Raw genomic sequence first — 22,159 nt, forward strand, 5'->3', positions numbered from 1 at the left:
TTTTTTGTTTGTTTGTTTATTGACTTTCTTTTGTTAATGAGAATGACTGGGTATTGGTTTTATTGGTGATGGTCAGAGGCATAAATAAAAGAGTTTTTGACGGCAAGCGAGCTAGGGTCAAAAGACTCAAACCGGAGGCTAGTTAGATTTTACTTTTTTTTACTGATGGTTAAAGGTGGGTTAAGGTGGATCTTGTTTGCTATATTTGTTGAAAGTTGCATGAAATTGCATTGAAAATTATATTTTTGGCATATGCGGTTAATAAGGCCTGTCGGGATAATAAGGCCCATGTTACACAAAAACCAAAAAATATTCAAGAGGGAAAATTCGTTCCCTACATTTAAAGGTTCTTAAGGGAAGGCTCTCGCACCAATTCTTCTATTTCTTTTTATATCTTCATATGATTTTACACTTTGTCTGTCTTAATTCACATTCACTTTTTCAATACAACGTTTTCTTCTGATTACTCCAGTTATTGGGATCAGTTTACAGCGAAATAAAATAACGAAAAAAATAAATATACAAATTTTCATATGATTTTAAACTTTACCATTCATAATTCACATCCACTTTATATAAGAAATAAAATATGTATTGTATTTTGATTGGCCTTGCTAATAATTTTAGAAGCAGAGTATTGAAAATACGGCTTAAAAATTCCCAAAAATTCAAAAGTTACATCTCATTTAAATACCCAACAACCTTGTGCGTATAAAAACTATTCTTGTTTCCTAACCTACAAATCCAAATTAATTATTCAAAAATCGTAAAAGGTTCCATTTTTCAAAAAAAAAAAAATACATAGTGTGTTATGAATTCAATCTCGCAGCTTTGAGCAAACAATTAATAATAACTAATAGCTCTTTGGTGATATTTTGACTCTAAGTTGGTATGTCTTCAAAATAATTGCACAACTTATTTCTATATTAAGGTATTTTTTCATTTTGGGGAATTGAGTAAAAAAAAAAACTGGTCATTGTTAACATAACTCGCGTTGCCATGAGAATACTTAAAACTATGGGTAGTCAACTAATAGAGGCGTTGAAAGACAACCATTAATCATAATTTATCTTTTCAAAACAAAACGAAAGAAATTGAAAGAAGCTAAATGTACCCGCTGCGTTGGTGGTGTTGTGTCAATGAAATCTTAATTAGCAGATGATTTCTTAAAAAATTGAGATGTTAGGTAATAAGTCTTTTATTTTGTCATTTAATCGTTAATAATTTTGTAAAACTGAGTGTTGGATAAGCTTTACAAACCTTTTTGTTTAATGAAATCTCTGTTGTCAAAAAAAAAAAAATATTGATGTATTTTTGTAACAAAGCATTTGACTGTTTAAGGTCATCACTTTTCCTTTGTCTTAATCAATGTTTCACTTATCAAAAAAAATATGTTGAGAAACATGTTTGTGAAACATTTGAAGACTTTTTCATACATACCTTCAAAGTGACTAATTATGGAAAAACTTAAAAACATTCGATTAAGTTTTTAAAGAAACTAGGAATGTATCAAAATTTAGTCTTTTTTAGTGCTTATCTGACAACATATTTGGCATTTTTCAAACCCTATTTACTAATTTGTAACAATGAAAGGGTTTTAATAAATAAGAGGTTTCACCTTTTCAGTTGTTTTTAACACAGAAATGATGAAGATATTATTTATAATAATTTAAAATATTTCAGCAACATTCCACACAATTAGATGTAATTTTGAAATAATTTTTGAAATCATTTTCTAAAGTTAAAATACATTTCAGAATGCTTTCTTACAAAAAAAAAAAAAAAAAAACTGAAAAAGCAAAAACGTAGGCAAGATATGTTGCAGAAAAACTTAAAAACAATTAAATTTACTATAGCAAAACTAAAAAAATATCAATAGAATTTAAAAGATCTTAAAGATTCAGAAACTCTTTGAAAATAATTTAAAAGTAGGTACTCATGATTTTTTTCAGAAACATTTATGAAAGGTTTCAAAACATTCCGCATCTAATTTAATTAGAATTAAAACTTGTTTATAAATTTCTGTTCTTTTTAGGAATAAAAGGCAAAAACTCAAACAAAATGTTGCAGAAGCATTAAAAAAACATGTATTTGTGTCCAAAAATCCCTTGGAAACTGTTTGGAAACATTTTGAAACCTTTGCTTTATTGTTTCTTTTTTGTTTGTTTTACTGGAAAGATATTTATGTTAAGACAACTCTTGTAGGACACATCTGTAAATTTTTTCAGTTTCATGTTTTAAAATCTGTAAATTTTTTCAGTTTCATGTTTTAAAAAGATAAAGATCAATTTCAAAGTAAAAAGCAGCATACAAAGAAAAATGCACAAATATTTTACAGACATTAATGAATTGAAAAATAACGATAACTTAATAAACATTTTATAAATGCCTCATAAATATTTTTGAATAATAGAAATAAATTTAAAACTTTAACAAAAATGTTTAGAAACATGAAAATGTATTGCCAAATTACTCCCAAATTATTTTTTAATCGATTGCAACACAAGTTGAAAAATCTAATAACCACTTAAGATATATTTCGATCATGCAGGTGGCCATGGCACAGAGGAATGAGTAGATGACTTCAGAGCCAGACATCGTGGATTCGAACCCAACGGTCGACTCTGAAGTTTTTTTTCTAAATCGCCAGCTTAACTGAAGCCACCTGTGCGATAACATGAGACAATTGTCAACGATGTCTCCCCCTCTGTGCCACGTAGTTATGTGTTATATGTGTTTCTGTTGTTCTTTCTTTCTTTGTCTTTCTCTTTGTTGTATTAATGTCTTGTGCTGTATCAGCAAAATGGACTAAGTTTCCGAAGCTGTAGTGTGTGTCTAGTCCGTAGATTTATCTTCGGATTAGATTAATATGTAATGTAATGTAATGTAATATTTCGATCATATTAAAACTTTGCTCAGAAAAATACCATCTGAATTTTTTTCAGAAACATTTTCGATATGCTTAGCAATATTCAAGATATATTTAACATAGATTAATTTTAAGAATCAAATTAAAAAAAAAACTCTATTCACACGTTAGAAATTCCTCAAAAGCGTTCGACTCATATATTTATTGAAAATGTTTCAGAAACATCTTACAAATGTTTCAGAAGTTTACAAATACAAGGAAAAATTTTTGAAACACTTTAGCAACTATTATTTTTCAGGCCCATACTAATTTATTCAGCAAATGATTGTAAACAATTTTGGAACCTTTACTCAAGGAAATATTTTCAAAATGTTTCCTCAAAAAAATGATGCCAGAAAAAACATTCAGAAAACTATTTGTCAATCTAAGAAAGCTCATCCCATTTCAACTATACAACTTTATTACACAACTTTTATCCATATATCTATCGCTCCCAAATGACTATCTCGTGTATCCATAAAGCACTTAAAGTCCATTTAAGAAGCTCGTATAACCAAAAAAAAAAACTACTTAGAAGCAGTGTTGCCCCAGGCTTTTTTAAAAAAGTAACAAAATTTTTCAAAAAGCGTAACAAATGAGAAAAAAGCGTAACAAAATAAAAAAAAAGTCATAAATCGAATCTTATCTTATTTGAAAGCTTATTTATAACGAAGTTTAGCAGGCTGCTTTTGAAAAAGCAGAACGAAATTTTTAGTTTCAGCCTATTACGAAGCTGAAACTAAATTTTATCAACGAAATCAAAATTTCAATATGCTTTCGGTTTTTCAGTACACAGCTGTAGAAAACGATACCGGATTATGTGGAGAGTTTTCCTGGCCCTTTTTTCTGTTATAAAAAGCTGTGTTGACGGTTTTTTTTTTTTATTTAAAATTTCTTTTTGTTAAAAAACGTATTTTCTGATATTTTTTCTTGATTTTAATTTAATTTTTTTTTTTACTTTTGACAGAATTCTCAATGATATCTTTTATTTACTTAAATATTACTCAAAATATTTTTACCGACTTCAAAAAACGAGGAGGTAATCAATTCGTTTTTTTTTTTAATGTTTGTTACCTCATAACTTTGGACTGAGTGAACAAATTTTGATAATTCTTTTTGTATTGGAAAACTGGTACCTGCGTGTGGTCCCATTTCAATTTCGTTCAGTTCTGGCTATAGAAACTATGAGAAAAACCATAAACCACAGTTTTGGTCCAGGAAGTCAGTTTTGTTTTTTTGATAAAAATGATTATGTACAATTTAAAAATCAAAGATTAGACTCTCGTTTTAAATATTTAGATTTAGGGTGGGGTTTAAATGATTGAAAATTTAAGCTATTGGGTTTAATGCATTTTCCAAGTTATTTGGTTGACTTTTGTGTGAGGCCTTTTTTGTTTCAAGCATTTTTGTGTCCTTGCGAAAGTAAACGGTTAGTTCAAATTTTAACTTTTATCTTACGTCTGAATAATTATAACTTAGAAGCAGTTTATCTTTATTGCTCATCATTTCGATGCGTGTCTGTTGTTGGTTTATACGTTTTTTTTTTTTTTTTTTTGTATAATTGAGAGCCTTCTTCTTCTTGCAAATGTTTACAACTTTATTGCCGTATCCAAAATGGTTTAGCTCTTCATTTCATGTTTGTATACATTTTTCATTACCTTCTTCAAAAATCTGTATAATGTATCTCACAGGTGAATATTTGTTGTACTCGGTCGTTGTCACGACGCGACGAAGTTGTGGTTCCAAAATGACTATGTTGCGTGATCACGTACGTTCGGACTCAAACTGACATTCTCCTATAAACATTGACAGAAAAAAAGACACAAAACTCACAATGAACCCAAACTAGGTTGGTTCCATACGGTTCCATGTGCACAACAACAACTCAAAACTCAAACTGAAAGTGCAAGTTGTTAAAATACGAATATCTTTCAATAAAAACACTAAACAATGCAGATAGATAGACTCGTATAGGTTTTAATATACGAGTACTTTTCAATTATGGTTATGCTACATGAGTAAACCAATTATGATGGGAAATAGCAAAGAGTCTTTTTGATGAAAAATGAAAGGAAAAACCTCCGAGACAATAATTATTTTAAGACAAAAAAAAAGGAATCGTTTTCGATTTTTTTTGTTGTCAAAACCTCTGCAACAAAAAAAAAATGCATTTAAGATACTAATTAACTTTGAAGTTGTACTCGCTAGTGCAACTCTCAAAATTGCATTTAATTAGCTGTTTGCGAGTAAGATAGAGGTATGAAATTTTTTTGTTTTATGAATTAACTGAATAAAACGATAAAACTATAAAACTGACAGAAATTACAAATTCAAGGCTTTTTGGATTGCATGTTTTAAAATGTTACCTACAATTTTGTCAGAGATAGAAATTCAATTTTGATGGAATTAATTTGTCAAACATTTTTTTTTTTTTTCAATCGAATAATTGAAACCTAAAATGAAGCTATGCATGTTGACGAATGTACTCATAAATGACGGAAATGGACACCTATTTTAGAGCTGTTAACATTTTTAAAGAATACCTTCGTTGATATAGAAAAAATGTGTAGCAAATTACGCAAGAAAGGGCATACTTTAGAAGTTTTCTTTAAAATCTCCGCCTATTGCCTAACGTAAAAGTCAGTCAGTCATTCAAAACTACATCAACAATTTTTATTCTAGAGAGCATATCATTCTATCAGTTCTGCCCTAAAAATTGTCCAATTATATTTATATTCAATTATTTCCAATTCCGATAACAAGCAATTAAAAAATAACTTTTCCGTTCTAAAATGACTTAAATTGCTATTTAAAAAAAAAAAAAATTTATCTAGCAACATGCATCTAAGTTATCTTCTAACAATGGGTATTGTTTTTGCGGGCGTTTTGGGACTTTTTCCAATAGTAAAGCCATTAGAGAAGCCGCGAATTATATATTATTAATTTTTCTTGCAGATATTTCTTTAAATTGTTCAAATAAAAAAAATAAAAACTTTAAGATTTGTTGGACTTTTTATATTTTTGTCATACTTAATTGTAATTTGTTGTCAAAAGTATCTGAGATTGATGAGATTGTCAAGGAACTTTGTTATCTAGATTCTTACTTGTTTTGTGTATGGCTTGGTCTCTCCGAAGAACGAGGACAAAACAAAAATCAAAATATCTTTAAAAATGATTTTTACCAGCTTAATTTCTAGTAGGTATAGGTAATAACAAAAAAAATATTTTTTCGTTTCAAAAGAAGGACCTTGTTTGCCACAAAAACAGAATGTCGGGAAAAAAAGCGAATAGGTATTAAAAAATTTTGGAAAAATTCATAGGGAAAGAATTTTGAAATTCCTTTGAATTGAATCAATAACAGAATTTTCGGAATTTTACTGGAAATATTAATCACTTTTCTAATTTATTTGAAACACAAAATCTCCAAGTTCTAAAAATTCAATTTGTATGCACACTTTGAAATATATTAATTTAAATGTAGAACTTTTAAGACTACGAGAGAAGGCTTAAAAAAATTAAATTTTTAAATTGACAATTGAGTACCGCCGATAGGTCACAGATCGTGTCAAATTTTATGACGAATGCTCTCCATAATCTTAGATCGACTTAAGTTTGAAAAGAATTTTGTAAGGCGGCTGAAATTTAGCTTGATCTGCATTTAAAGACTTTTTTGGACAAAACTTTTCAAAATGACGTTGTTTATAAATTTACTTAAAAAAATTAGGTACATACCGAATGCAAATTCCTTTTAAGAACAGATTTTTTTGGGGAAAAGATAATATGCAGAATCAAAATTTTCAAAATTCAGTAAAAATTTTTTTAATTTTAGCTAAAAGCCAGAATTTTCATTTTATTTCCACAGAAAACCAAAATTTCAAAATTTAAAGTGTATCTATTTCAATAATTTTGTTCGAAAGATAGGATTTCAAAATTCTTTTCATAAAAAAAAAAATATAGACACAATATTTTCAGATAATTTTCAAAACTTCATTGAAAGGCAGGAAATCCAGAATTACATTGAAAAAAGACACATTTTTGAAGTTCTGCTAAAAAAAAAAAAATAAATCTTGTTGAAAAACAAAATTTTGAAAAGTTCAGATCAAACAAACCAGAATTTGGAAGTTTCAATCTAACTAAATCTGGCCGAACTGACTTGATAGAGACTTAATATACAAAATTCCTTTACAAAAAAAAAAAATCATCCTAAAACTTTTTTTTCAAAAAAAATTATTTTTTGCCTAAAGCCAAAATTTTAAAAAATAAGTAAAATAAGTAGGTAAATCCCAGAAAACAAGCTACTTAAAATGGAAAATATTTTTGTTTCTTTTTCATTAAAATTTCTTTGAAATTTCATAGAAAAGTGAAATCCAATATAAGTTCAAGTGACCTCAACTCCAAAAATTAATAATAATTTTAATAATTTTTTATTATTTTTGTTATTTTTTTCTTCGTTATTATGAAAAGTGAAATCTTCCAGTTTTTATATGAAAAAAAAATTTCCAACTTCTGTCGTAATTATTTTTCAATAAATTCTTCGTAAATAGTGTTTTGTCGATTTAACCCTCTTTAGAGCTGACTGAAAAAATTTAATTTTGAGAATTCAAACCATTATATTCCATTAGCAGCTTATTAGGGTTTCAAAAATCGAAATGATAAAAAATTTCATCACCTCCAATAAAACCATAACCCACACCATTCCACAACATAAAAAAAATGTCAACTTCCTTTCTCCTACACTTTCTGCTCTAATAATGATTATTTCCCTCGAAAAGGTCATACTTTTTGTTTCCGCATTGACCCAAGCCCAAGTAATTTAGATCAAATTCAGCTTTGCAAAGTTGCAACACTAACAACAACAAAAAAACAATTTTTCGATGACTATGTCATCATCATCACAAAAAAAAAAAAAAATTGCTCAACTCCCTACATGATGCGGTTCCACTTAAACGTCTCCACATCAACATCACAAATTTTTGTGTCCACACAAAGCCTCCGTAGCTATATCCAAAAGCCATACACCTCTTCTACCTACACTACCAAAAAACACAAAAACGTGCGAAAAGTGAAAGGAGTTTAAGTTTGTTGCCCCTCTCCTTGTGTGACCAGTTTTTTTTTTTTTTTTTTTTTTTTTTGTTCATTTTTTATACATATTTTGGCCAGTTCAGGAGGATTCACTTTCAAATAAACGTTTATTTGTGGAATTTTTATTCGGTATTGGGACACTCAAGACGATTTCTTCTCCATAATACGTTTTGGCATCTGTCCAATTTGAATCGAAGAAAAAAAAAATTAAAATAATAAAAAAAAACCTTGCAACAAATTTGGTTTTTGGACGACGAAGACGAAGAGTTCCCATCAAATCAGCTGCACACAGCTCAGCGCTCAACCTTGAACCGAAAAATGCGTTTTGGCTCCGAGAGATCTTCCAATCTATCTGCTCTGCGAGACCAAAGCTCGAGGCAAGGAAACTAAAGAAAAAGAAGAAATAAACAACAACAAAGATTGTGCAACAAATCCGTTGTGGATTCTGCAATCAGGCTACAAATGCAGGCCATGAAACCCATACTTCTTCTAACTTAACTGCACATATAAATTTTCTCGTTAGAGTGAGTCTCGGTTGGACTTCCGATGAACTGGACAGACAAACAGACAGACAGAATGACTTCTTCTTCTTCTTTAACATCTTCGGTTGATGCCGGCCGTAGCCCCGGGAATTGGGTCTGCGATTAAAAATAAACGCAGCCGTTCCGTTGTGCATTTAAATTCAGACTCTAGCTTCATAACAAGATTTCATAAGATTCTACAAAAAAATATACGAGGCTTTGGAGTTGAAGAATTAGAGAGCTACGATCTTACTAAAAATGCTTATGTTATGCGCCTATAGATGAAGATGGAAGAAGCATATTTTTTTAACGTGGGGCAATTTGCTGTCTGTTTTTGTGATATTTTTTTTATAGAGTTATTACCTCTTCATGTTCAGAAAGACGGTCCCAAAGTTGGATTATTTAATCACTTGCACTTCGGCCACAAGTCTTCATTTTCTAATAACTAATGATCGGAGTAGAAGTTATGGAGCTTAATTAATGGCAGGCGCTTGAAAAGATGTCGCTCTCTGATGGCGATGTGATCAATTACAAAATGACGTGAGTTGATCTGCAGAGGTCGTAAACTTAACTGATTATAAGATACCTATGCCTAAGTAGGTACCTACCTATTTTTTGCCAAAGAAATGAATAAATTTATTATTCGCAAAAGTGAATGGCTAATCAAATGGAAAAATAAAAAAACATGCAATCAAATAATTATTGCCCAAGTTTGATAGAGGAATTTATTTGGGGAACGATTTTTGTCCATTAAAGGGGATCCTAAGGCTTGGTCTCAAATTCAAGTGAATCGAGTTTCTGTTATTTTACCATTTGTAAGACCTCAAACATTTTGTCAAGATTCCGAGATCGAAATTTGGCTGATATTCTGTAATACTCCTATAAGGATGATTACACGTAGTTATAGAAGCCTTATAGGAGCATAGATTGATCAAATTTTCTTCAGTATCCTTCTAATGCATTTTATTAAAGCATTATAGAAGGGTTTCAAGGCATTATTACTTAAGTACTTTATAGGAGTGTTATAGGTGTTATCGGTTTGTTCTTCTATAAGCAATATAATTATCATGCTTTAAGAAGGCTTAGTGACATTTTTTTTAAATAATGATCCAATGAATAAGTAACAGAAGCCTTATTCGAGTATCTTCCTTTCTACATTAATTTTAAAGAAATAATTCAACAAAAAAAAATGTTAAGGTTCCCAAAAAAGGCAATTCACAAAATTTCAACTTTTTTCGTTCTGATGTGGATATGTTGAGCAGGCAACCTTAAAGAAGCACTATGGAAGCATTATTCTTTCACCTAAAACGCTGATATAACTTTCTTAAGTAAATACACCTTGATAGCCTTGAATGAGAAAACAAATGAGAGAACCTCCAATAAGGCTTCTATAATGTTTCCTTGGATTATTATTTCAGAAAAAACTAAATTTTGAGCTTCTTATAGCATGATAATAGAAGAATCGGCCAAATCTACCTGTAATGCTGATATAAAGTAATAACGTCTTGACAATCTTGTTCAAAAAAAGAAAATGAAAGAACCTCCAATAAGGCTTCTTTTTTTAAAGAAAGCCTTATTGGTTTTTTTTTTTAAGTTTTCTAATAGTGTGATTAAATAATTCCCAACAAACAATATTCCTTCTATAAAGCTTTACAGGAGCCATTTTAACACCTGTAAAGCTATATAGAAGCAAATTTGTTAGTCGGGTTATCTCATAACTTGTCAATAAAAGATATATATTATTACGAGAATAGCAGAATGCTCAGAGTGTTGTTTTGTGATACATAAGAAATCACAGAAAACTCCTGCGGAAATCATGTGATAAAACAGATTTTGCCTAGTCAATCATGAAAAAATGGATATTGAATCAGACAAAATGGGCACTTTTATGCAAGTATCACAATAATTTTTGTGATATTTTGAAATTTTATATTAAAATGTATGGAAATTTTTAAAATTTGTTGTTATATCTTTCCAATAAAATTAAAAATTAAGATTTTTCAACCAGAATTTTGAGATTAATACTCATTCATATTCATTTATTCCAATATATCACAAGTTTTTCAAATATTTAACAAGATTTTTTAATATATCACAAGAGGTTTAATTTCAGAATTTTTATACTTTTCGTTTTCTAACAAAATTGAGAAATCATTTATATTATCACAGAATAAAAAACTTCAAATATCACAGAATATCTTACTTATCTAACCAAAAATTTAGAAATATCACAAGAAATTCTTCATGCTTTACACTTCCGTTCTAGGCATTTAAGCATTAGGAAGGTTTACTTTAGAAAAAGTTACTGATATTCAATTTGATTTTTTTTGTGATAATTTTAAAATCATGACCAATTTTTTGTGATAAATTTAAAAATAAATAAGGCTTCTTTAAGTATTTTTTTGGATTATTTAGCTGATTTAAATTACTTCAGTGATCATGTGTTAATAATTTTGTTCCACTTTTAGCTAAATATTTTCAAGCCATGAATTCTATCTCCTTTTTTTCAAGATAATTTAGCTCTCACTTTATTCATATCCAAACGTATCTTCCCACTTGTGCCTACCCGGTAGCAAATTAGTTAAACATTAATTAGAATATGTAAGACATCTCTTTATGTAAATTTCTAAGAAAAAAAAAAAAAAAAAACAAGGGCAGCAAAAAAGGTCTGCGAATAGACAACAATACGTATCGAGAGGTATTCGTTCGGTGGTATAACATCCACACAAATTATCACACAACCAGACAGTTGTTGATGGTGCCGATGCGATGCGATGCGATGCGATGCGATGCGACGCTGACGGCAGCATGCAACGCATTGTGTGTGGGACGTTAGATTAATTGTCTTACATACAAGCCGGTAACAATTGAATAGGCCTGTAAAAGACTCTACTCAATTTCACATCTATTTTTTTTTTTTTTTTTAATCGTATCACAAGAGCTCGAAGGTAACCAGTTTTAGTGTTTAAACGTTTTTTATATTCAAAAACCATTTTGTTTGAGTAGTTTAATTTTTTTGTGCCTGCAAACAAAGTAAAAAAAAAATATTTATACTCCCTCTGGTGGTTTTAGTTGGAAGCAATATTGCAGTTTACAAAGATGCAAATCTTTTGCAAATGATCACAGTTTGTAGATAAATGATATAACATACACTTCAAATGATTGTTTAGTTTTTTTTCATACTAAGCTTCCGCATTAGATGGTGATACAGTATGGTAAATAGCTTCAATATCACAATAGACATATTTTATTCAATTTTATTGTGATATTTTTTTGTTGTTTTCATTTTTTTTTATCTCGTGGTAGCCGCAAGGTGTGTCATTTGAATGATCTCGTGGAGATAAAAATAAATAGGAACAAAAATCAACCAACAACTTTCGATTTTTGAAAATTAAATTTATGCATAATTTTGTGATATCTTATTTGTTCAGGTGATAGGTTTAACTTTCATTTATCTTCTGGTTATTAGATTGATTGAAAGCTTTTTGAACTCAAACTGGTTCAAAGGTCATTGTGAAAAAGTATCATAATTCAATTCAATTGTTAGATTAAACTATCTGTATCATAAGAAATGAGATATCACAGAAATGATTGATTTTTCATAAATATTTCTGTCAACAACAAAATTGTTAATGAATCATAATTAATTGGTGAATGGTATTTTGATTGTATTTTTATTTATTTTGGAAGAAAGTTTACTACTACAAATTTGATGAAGTTCATTAAACGAAAAATAAATAAACTGGCAGAAGAAAGTAAACAAAATTTATTTGATCGAATTTGCTATGATGTTGTTAATGTGTTACAATTGCTTTAAATTATTTTCGTGTTAGTTGTATGATTTATGGCCTCAATTACCATGGTGGAATGTGTTGAAAAAATGTAGTTTTTATTTTAAAAGTCAATTTTTTTTTTGTTTTTGCAAAAATTTATCACACCTTTTTGTTGGAATTTCTTGTTACGAATTCTTTAATATCTTCATTTGTTTATTTATGAATGAAAAACCTAGATTAAAAATTGAGTCGATAATTGTGATAAATTTTGAAACTAATAAATTACATATCTTGTATTGGGTTCAAAATTACCAAAAAGTGAGAGAATAAATTCTGGGATAAGTTCAAGATATTCACGGTGTTTTGTTGAAAAGTCTTTGCTGTGATATCTTAAGTTTCCTAATAGTGTGATCAAAAAATGATCTCATAACTTTTGTTATTCAAAGAAATATATTAATAGGAGAGCAGTAGAGTGTTCAGAGTGTACATTGGTAAAATTATCTCAAAATTTGTTTTATGGTATTTTGTGATATATAAAAAACCACAGAAAACTGCGGCAAAAATCATGTGATAACCCAGATTTTGGATTAACAATCATGATGAGATAGATATTGAATCAGACAAGACACTTTTACACAAGTATCGCAGTAAATTTTGTGATATTTTGAAATTTGATATTAACACGTAGTGAAATCATTATATTAGTTGTTATATATTTCCAATAAAAGTAAAAATGAAGTTTATCGCAAGATTTTTCAACCAGAATTGTGAGATTAATACTCATATTCATTCAGTGTAATATTTATATCACAAGTTTTTCAAATATTTTACAAGATTTTCTAATATATCACAAGATGTTTAATTTCAGAATTTTTATACTTTTGGTCTCGTTTGTACTCGTACGAAATCGAGAAATCCTTTATACCACCACAGAGAAAAAAAAAAACTTAAAATATCACAGAATATCTACCTTATCTTATCAGGAATTTTGAAATATCACAAGAATTCCCTTCTAAGCATTTGGAGGGTTTACTTTAGAAAAATTTTATTGTGATACTGTGGAAAAATTAAAACTAAACAAATATCATGATAGGTAAATGTTTTATGAAATATTAAATTTACTAGTCCACCAACTAGTCCAACCAACACACCCACTTACCATCAGCAATTTTAAGATTTATTTATAAATAATTTTACATCCACTTTTGTATTTCCTTTTTTCAATCAAAACTGATTACTTTCTATTTATCAAATTTTAAATTAAACCCCTTGAAACCACCGAGACTACTTGAACCATTAATTGATTAGACCCCCACAACCAGAAGTTCGAAGAATCATGACTTTTGGTTTTCTTAAACATGAAAGCGTTAAGCAAATTTATTTCACAGGGCGAAAAGGAAAAATATTTTTGTCAATTTTGTTGGTTTCGCGACATAACACAATTTTTCTCATTCATCATTTTAATCAAATCAATCATTTTCCACGAAGGACAAGAAAAAGACGGCAAATAACAAGAGATGAAAGAACTTAATGAGTTGAATTTATTTAACTTTCGTTTTCAAAAGACTTTATACTTTCACTGAGAAAGAAATGAAGGAACAACAAAAAACCGCAGTAACCCAGCCTCTTTCAACGATTAATTCGATTTGTTTCATTGAATTCTTCAAAGTATTGATCATGTCCGGCATCATTAAGTTTGTAGCCCTTTGAATAACAATAATGGGATATGATTTTAACTATTACAGAGGCAAGTTCTGTCAAAAAGATGAAATATGTCTGTATGTTCCCCTTGTGACAAGCTCAGAATTATCCAATTCATCCAGTTTTTCGATAACCCACTGACTTTTATCTGCCTGATGTCATGCGCTGACTAATTCATTCCCCTCAGGGTCTTGAAAAACTTCCTCCAAAGACACCTTCAAATCTTCATTAGAATCTAAAATTCGATCGGAATGACAAATTTTCTGCTGAAAATTTCACTTTCTTTTGTAGAAGAACATTCTCTATAGACAACCGGCATAATTTGCAGCTTGCTTTCGTATTCAAATGATGTTTTGATATAATTTACACTTCGGTGTCAAATCTAAGACCCCGCATATCAACTCAATTCATCAGTATTCTCATTTTATCACAAAACACAACAAAATTACCTGCACGCTTTTCACCTGTGCTCTCTCATTTCTTTTACCATTTCTAACCACTTAAAATCAATTTCAATTCTGTCCACAAAATATTCCCATGATTATCATACACAGCTTCGCGTATACTTTCAAGTGGGTCATAACAAAGTGTCTACCAAAAAGATACAAAAAAACAACGATCTTTTATCAGTGAGGAATTTAAAAAAAAAAAAGAATAAATAACCACCAACCGGGTGATTATCGTTTAAGTTTAAAAAAATAAAAAAAAAAGATAAGAGAGAAGATCCAAAAACTGGTTCCTTTTTGAATCGTTTTCACTTGGCGCGCGAATAGAGGTATCTATAGAGTTTATGGCTTAAACCCTCGCCCGCACTTTTCATCTTCGGAAACCTCTCGCCACATGCGGAAGAAAAGTGAAACCTGCCTCTAAGTAACCAAAACACAGACACACAATATAAAAAGCCGTAAAATTCATGATGCTATTGACCGTTAAAGTAAGATATTTTGTGGGAACCGCACACCATCATCGGTAAAAATTAAAAAAAAAAATTATTATGATGTTGTTTGGGTTTCAAGTGGGAGCCAAAGCAACATGTTGTTTCGTTGGATACATTTGGGGAGATCAAATAACACGCATATTATCATAATGAAGTGCTGAAATCGAAAGTTCATAAATACAATTTTGGTTTCTTTCGATTTTAACGTCCTTCAGTTTGGGATTGAAGAAATTTTATTAATTCAAGTTACACAGTCGAGGTTCTCTATTTGGGCAAATCTTGTGATAACTGTAAAAATATTTTGACACAGAGATTATTCTTATTGAAAAGTTAACATAAGTTTACAACATTTTTTTTTTGAGAAATGTAGATTTGTTAATTATCACAAAAGTAACTTACTTTCGATTTCTTGTGATATTTAAATTTCTTTTATTAAATGAGTTCTGAATCTTGTGATAACTTTAATTTTATAGCTCGTTTTGAGAAGATAGACAGGTACAGAAGAACCAACTTAACTAATAGTACATTCTAGTTAATTAAAAAAATCACTTCAATTCTGTGTTATGTTAAGTGTTCTAGTATTATTGTTAAGGAATTTTTAAAATTCATTTAGTTTGTAATAAAAGTTGTTTCAGCTTGTTTTTTTTAACAAGAACGAAAACAACTTATTTTTCTCGAAACATAGTGATAGATATATTGAGAATTGTGATATAAATTAATTTTGTGATATGTTTTTTGAGCTGTAAAAAAGTCAAATATAAAATATGTATTTTTGAAAAATTGCAAAAATAAGTATTGATCATTTGTGATATGTGATCAATATTTTGTGATATATAAAATTTCTTCATTTTACAACTTTGAATCTTGAGAAGGGTGTAAAAGGTAAAAAAATCTTTTGTAATGTAAGGTAAAAACTGTGATAATTAAAATTTCTCAGTAAAATAATGTAGAAATCCTGTGATACCTTTGGTTTTTACTAACAAATCATGTTGAGGTACAACATTGAATAAGACAAAGGGAAAATTCACTTCAAAGTATCACAAAAAATACTGTGATAAATTGGAATTTCATACAATAGAGTTTGATAATTAAAATTTCTCAGTAAACTGATGCAGAAATCCTGTGATACCTTTGGTTTTTTACAAAGAAATCATGTTGAGGTTAAAATTGAATAAGACAAAGTGAAAAATCACTTCAAAATATCACAAAAAAAGTTGTGATAAATTGGAATTTCATACGAAAGACGTAATTCTGAGGTGTAAAATTGAATAGGAAAAGGTGAAAATTGCCTTCCAATTACCACAACGAATCTTGTGATAAGTTGGAATATCATAATAAAAATGTTGTCATAAGTTAATATATGATTATCACTTTTTAAAGATAGTCAAATATGAAATCAAATCATTTAGAGAAAAAGTTTATTAAAAATATCTTATTATGCGAATAGCACAACAAATCCTGTGATAAGTAAAAAACGGTTTTTTGTGATAATTCAAGTTTTATATGATAATGTGAAAAAAATTGTGATAACTTCAGTTTTATGAGTTGTGATAGTTAGATACATAAAAATAAATATCAAAATTACGTATATCACACAAAAAATGGTAATTCTGTGATATTTTGAAGATAAATTTCTCTAAGACATAATTTCCTCCACTAAGCAATTCCTTCTCTCTGAAAGGTACCTCCTACGTAATAGTTCCTCCCAATTTTTATCTCATAAACTACATCTTAGCTAATCACTTATCATTTTTCACGCACATTTTCAATTCCGACAAGACTGATGTAGGTACATTCATTATTTATGTACTTTTTTAAGTTTCTATCTTAATGGGAGGTGTTCCATCATCTGAGTTGATTCGTAACCAGTAAAGATGCACTCATCCAATGTGTTAACTTGTTATATCACATTACATGACATACTTCCTTAATAACCATTTAAGATTTATTTTTTAGGAACTTCAACTACGACTTCTGTTTCTTTTTTGTATTTCAACTCAAATGAGTTTGTAATAAAATTCATTGTCAATCTGCAACAAATAATTATTATTGTGCAACATCATTGACTGACATTTTAATCAATTTTAAGTATCTCGAACTTGTTTTTACCATAAATTGGTGTATGGCTACACATGTGGATTGTGTAGCTCAAAATAATCTAACCCATTGGCATAGAAAAAAATATAAAAGACAAGCTATACCAATTAACTATACCCGTTTAGATATCTACTTTGGGCAAAAAATTAAACTGCATTGACTTTGATGCATTGCAATAAAGATAATAAATTAGAGGGGAAGTTTATATGACTTTAAGCCATTCACTCTATTAGTGATTGTTGTATCAATCAAATCTAATCGTGTCCTTGGATGTTTTTTAATTAACTTGTCTTCATTTTTTTGTTTCATTATAGAATGCTCAGCAATACCGACGACCTGTCACTACCCAACAGCACATTCTCTCCGATGTCCAACAACACCAACAAAGGTACAACAATCAACAACAACCACAACAACAACAACAACAACAGCAACTGCCACAACCAAGTTTCTTTGTTCAACAAAATCCAACATTAGAAGTCCCACAACCAAGAATTCAAAATCAACCACAGCAACAATCTCTACGATTTCCACAAAATATTCAACAATCTCAACCACAACAGCTTCTAAGAGCTCCAACAACCAACATTAGTCCACAACAGGATTCTTTAATTGGATACGTTCCAAACTATGTGTCAAATCCACAACTTCTGCAACAACAACCACGAACTCAACAACAGCAGCAACAATTCCAACGATCGGTCCACAATCAACTGCAACAAGCACCTTTTTCAACAATTCCAACACCTGGAGTTCCACAACAGCAAGAACAAGACATTCACACACAGAACTTCTTGACCCTGAGAAATCTCGGTCCACAAGTTGGTCCTCAGCAAAGCCTTCCACAAAGGTCATTCAGCAACACACTCTACAATCCACTTCAGCCACAATTCCAAAACCAACCGCAACAACAGCAACAGGTTCCACAACAAATCGACCAACAGTTCTCAACAATTCCTCAATTCCAACATCAAAACATCCGTCCAACAGCTCAAACTGAACAAAAACTTCCTCGACAAGAATCAAATCAACAATTTTCGACCTCTCCTCAAGCTATATTCAATAACCAAGCTTACAATCCACAACCATCACATCTGCCAGCTTCGTCCCTTCTGCCCTATATTCCACAACCCCAACTACCACCTCAGAACCAGCAGTCCCAACAAATCTCCCGCCCACAGCAACATCCTCATTATACCAACCTTCCCGAGATTCCACCTTTCGACGCTCCAGTGGTAACCCCCGAGCAAGAGTACAAACAAAAGTTAATTCAGAAGCATGAACAATTTGTCCAAAAACAATACGAAAAGTCTCAAAATAAGGTCAAGCAGCTCCATGAAGACTTCGTCCACAAGCAACACACCATCAAGCAAGATGTTCCTCTGAGACAGTCCTCACAACAATCTCAAGGCAACGCTCAACGTAGTCGTCCCGTTTATGCATCAGAGCTGAATCAATTCAGCGAGGCTTTGAAGAAGTACAACATCGAACACCCCACAACGACTACCACCACAACAACTCAAGCCACCACAAGTTCAGCCAGACCGGTTGAGAATAGGCAATCAAGACCCGATGGTGAACGAAGCAAGTCATCAAAGACCAAAAAGACCATTGGACGGGATGAGCTTTTGAAACAGCTTAAAGCAGCTTTAGCGGAAACTCCTCAAAATGATTTGGGTGACAAGCCCTACGAGACCATGGATCTGGTTCTGCCAAGCGGAGAACGAGTTCAAGTCATCCGAACCCAAGATCCGAATCTGATCAAAGGCCAACAAGCTATAAGTCAAGACCAACTTAATGCACTCATAGGGAGTTCCAGCGGCGGAAAGCAATCAAAGAGCGTGATAAGGACTGTGAGTGACCTTCCTGACAAATTGAAAGGCATCAAACTTCCCGACGGTGTTCAGATTGTCAAAGCCCCTGACTCTGGCGATGGAGAGGGTGGCCTAGACCTATCAAGCCTGGCAAGTCTCTACGGAGGTGGAAGCTCAGCTGTATCAAGTGGTGGAGCAGGTGGAAATAGTATTGCTAGTTCGGCGGTCATCTCATCTGACTCTGATGAACCACCATCAATTGAAGAACTTGCAAAGAGAGGACTTATTCCAGATGGTTATGAAATCGAAGGTCTTAGCTCAAAACCTAAACCAGCTCCAGCCCCTACAGCACCTCCAAAGAAGAAAGCAACTTATGTCTATCTGGAAGAACAAGCTGATGGTAGTTTCAAGATTCAAGGAGTCAAGGCTAACGGGGAGAAAGAAACCAAAACTACTGGTGCCGAAGTGGAAAGTATTCTTGAGCGAATTAGAAGTGGAGAAATCAAGCTTCCACCTTCGGTGACCAGATTGATTTTACCCAACGATCAAGAGGTGACTCTGGATAATGGAAAGATTGTTCAACAACCCAGAACCACTACGACTACCACAACAACAACAAGACGTCCACCAACCTCAACAACAACCACAACAACAACCACCACAACAACTCCAGTTCCATTCATTCCCACAAGACCGCGAGTTACCGTGACAAGAAACTCCCAACCAGCTTACCCAACCACAGTCATTCCACTTAACCAACGTTCCAGTGAAGGACATTTGCTTCAAGAAGCTTCAAATTCATACCGCAGTACCCCAGACCCCCTGTACCAAGAAGGTTCAATTTCGTATGTGACAACTCCTCAACCCATCTATGACCCTTCGATTCAAATAAGTTCCACATACTCTCCCGTCACTGAGAGACTTACAGCCACAACTGTCGAACAGCAGATAATCCAAGAAGCACACAACCCTCCTCCAAATTTCAGTGAAGACCTTATTCAGATTTTCAAGTCTAATGGTCTGTTTGCAATGGCAAAATACTTGAAACAATCAGGATTGGATAGTATTTTGAATGAAACAGGACCTTATACAATTTTCGTGCCAACCGACAAGGCTTTTAAGAATCTCTTGATTCAGTTGGGAGGACCTGAGAGGGCCGAAGAGAAATTCAAGTCAAATCCAAGGCTTTTGAGTGGAGTGAGTCTATCTACAAACTTAAATGTCAAGATTTTTTTTTTTAATTTCATTTAATCTTATAATTCACAGTTACTTCTGCATCATGTTATACCAGGAGCTTTTGAAATTTCCAGCTTGCAGGATGAGATGACTGGAGTGTCGTTGGCGGGAACTCAACTCAGGGTCAACCAATACACTATGCACGATCAGGAATGGAATGATGTTTTGGTAAGTTTTAAGGAACCCCTAGTGACCTCTGAAAAACCTTAAACCCTATTTTCTAGCTAACAACCATAAATGGTGCTATGGTAGTGAATGACCGTAAAGACATAAAAATACCTCAAGGAATCGCCCATGCAGTCGATCGTGTTATGTTCCCATTGCCAGTAGGTGACCTGCTTCAGACCCTACAATCCGATAGAGAAGCTAGATTTGCGACTTTCTTGAAAGTTTTATTCACTTCAGGACTTACTGAAAAACTTCAAGGAAAAGGTAGTTTTTGACATAAGTTTTATTTTCAAAACATTTCTAAAACTGTTATAATTTTTTTTTTCTAGGTGTCAAGACCTTCACAGTATTTGCACCAACAGAAAAAGCCTTCAAAGAGCTTGAACCTGATGTCCTGGAGAAACTTCAAACTGACAAAGATGCTGCCGAAGAATTCGCCATGAAACACATTGTCCCTGGAACACTATTCTCTGCTGGCATGAGATTCTATCAAGTGAAAGATTCCCTTCTAACTGGCAAAACTGTTATACTCCAGAAGACAAGTGCTGGTAAAATTAAGGTTAACGATGCACAAATGGTCACATCGAATATCCCATCAACAAATGGTGTGATACATGCAATAGATGGCATTTTATCGTGAGAAAAAAAAGCATTAAAGTCTCTCGAAATTAATAAATTAGTCTATACTTGCCCTAAGTTTTAATTTTTGGTCCAAAACTGAAAAATGGAAATTATAAATGTCACAAAAAAATACGGGAAGATTTTTAATGCCGTTTCTCACTTCCTTCCAAAAAAAAAACAAAACACACCACACTCTGCCATTAATTTTAATTTTATAATTTATAATGATGTGCTTTTTTATTATGACGTCACTTGCAATTGGTGCAACTTTGTGGTAAATTGTGTTGCAATTTATTTTGTTTTTATTTGTTTGTTAATCTTTTATTTATTCAAAATGTTAAGTTTTTTTACTTTGTATTTTTTAATTTTATACAAGAAACGGTGAAAAAAAAATTTATAAACATGCCTTATTTTTTAAGTTAGAAAATAATAATTAAAAAAAATTAGCAATAATAATTATTGTTATACTGTATGTATGCTAATTGTATAAAAGTTAAATTTTTTGTATAAAAGTTATAATAAAGTGTTATAATCTACAAGAAATTAAGGTTGTTGTATTTGATAGTACTTTTAAATGGTTGATGTATTTGCTAAGTACATGTGTTATACTGTTATACTTGGGTTGAATTTTCATAAATCATACGAACAAGAGATGGCGCTTCAGACTAACCGTTGGAAACATAAGTCTTTCAAATTTTAAAATCAAGCACAAGTAGGTAATATTCTATACAAAATTTGCCGATTCAAAGAAAGTTCTACATCTGTTTTCAAGTAAGTATTGAAGGAAATCTTTTATTTTATGGACAAATTTTGGTTTGAAGGGTAAAAATAATCAACTCGTGACGACACGTTTTATTTGAAAAAAATGTTTAAAGTAAGGTTTTTCTCTCCGATGACAACGTTTTGAACAAGATATATTTGTTACGAGGAAAGACTGCAGTGCGTTTTATAGTAACAAACCTCAAAATTGCAGCAAAAATTAACTGTCTCACTGACAGTTTTATCAAAACTACGCAAATATGAGAACAGATAATCGAAACTTTATTTTTTTCATCCAGAGGGCATGGTGGTAACCATCGATATGTAAACCCATATTGATTTTAGGTCCGTTTGGGTACTTCCTCGGAAAAGTGTCAATATTTTGAAAGCGGTGATAAAATGATCTCAAAATAACACCTAAACTAAAAAAAATAATAATCGAACGCAAGGAGCGAGAATTGCTTCCACTTTTTAGTTTCACTTTTTGAAGTTATACTTCTTATGGGAGGGTGAGTATGAAAATTTACTTTTTGACAAGAATG

General features: G+C 31.2%; 1 protein-coding gene across 1 annotated transcript in view; it reads left to right on the plus strand.

Moving 5' to 3' along the window:
• The window catches only part of LOC129915235 (putative mediator of RNA polymerase II transcription subunit 26), a 28,480-nt gene extending 7,221 nt beyond the window's left edge, over positions 1-21,259 (plus strand). Inside the window, exons 2-6 of the mRNA XM_055994715.1 lie at positions 4,600-4,676; positions 17,334-20,030; positions 20,100-20,237; positions 20,294-20,501; positions 20,567-21,259. Coding sequence (XP_055850690.1) covers positions 4,600-4,676; positions 17,334-20,030; positions 20,100-20,237; positions 20,294-20,501; positions 20,567-20,877 — 3,431 coding nt within the window. The 3' untranslated portion in view covers positions 20,878-21,259. The remainder of the gene's footprint in view (positions 1-4,599; positions 4,677-17,333; positions 20,031-20,099; positions 20,238-20,293; positions 20,502-20,566) is intronic.
• Positions 21,260-22,159: the final 900 nt, after the last annotated feature.

Source organism: Episyrphus balteatus, chromosome 3 (assembly GCF_945859705.1).
Source record: "Episyrphus balteatus chromosome 3, idEpiBalt1.1, whole genome shotgun sequence".
NCBI lineage: Eukaryota > Metazoa > Arthropoda > Insecta > Diptera > Syrphidae > Episyrphus > Episyrphus balteatus.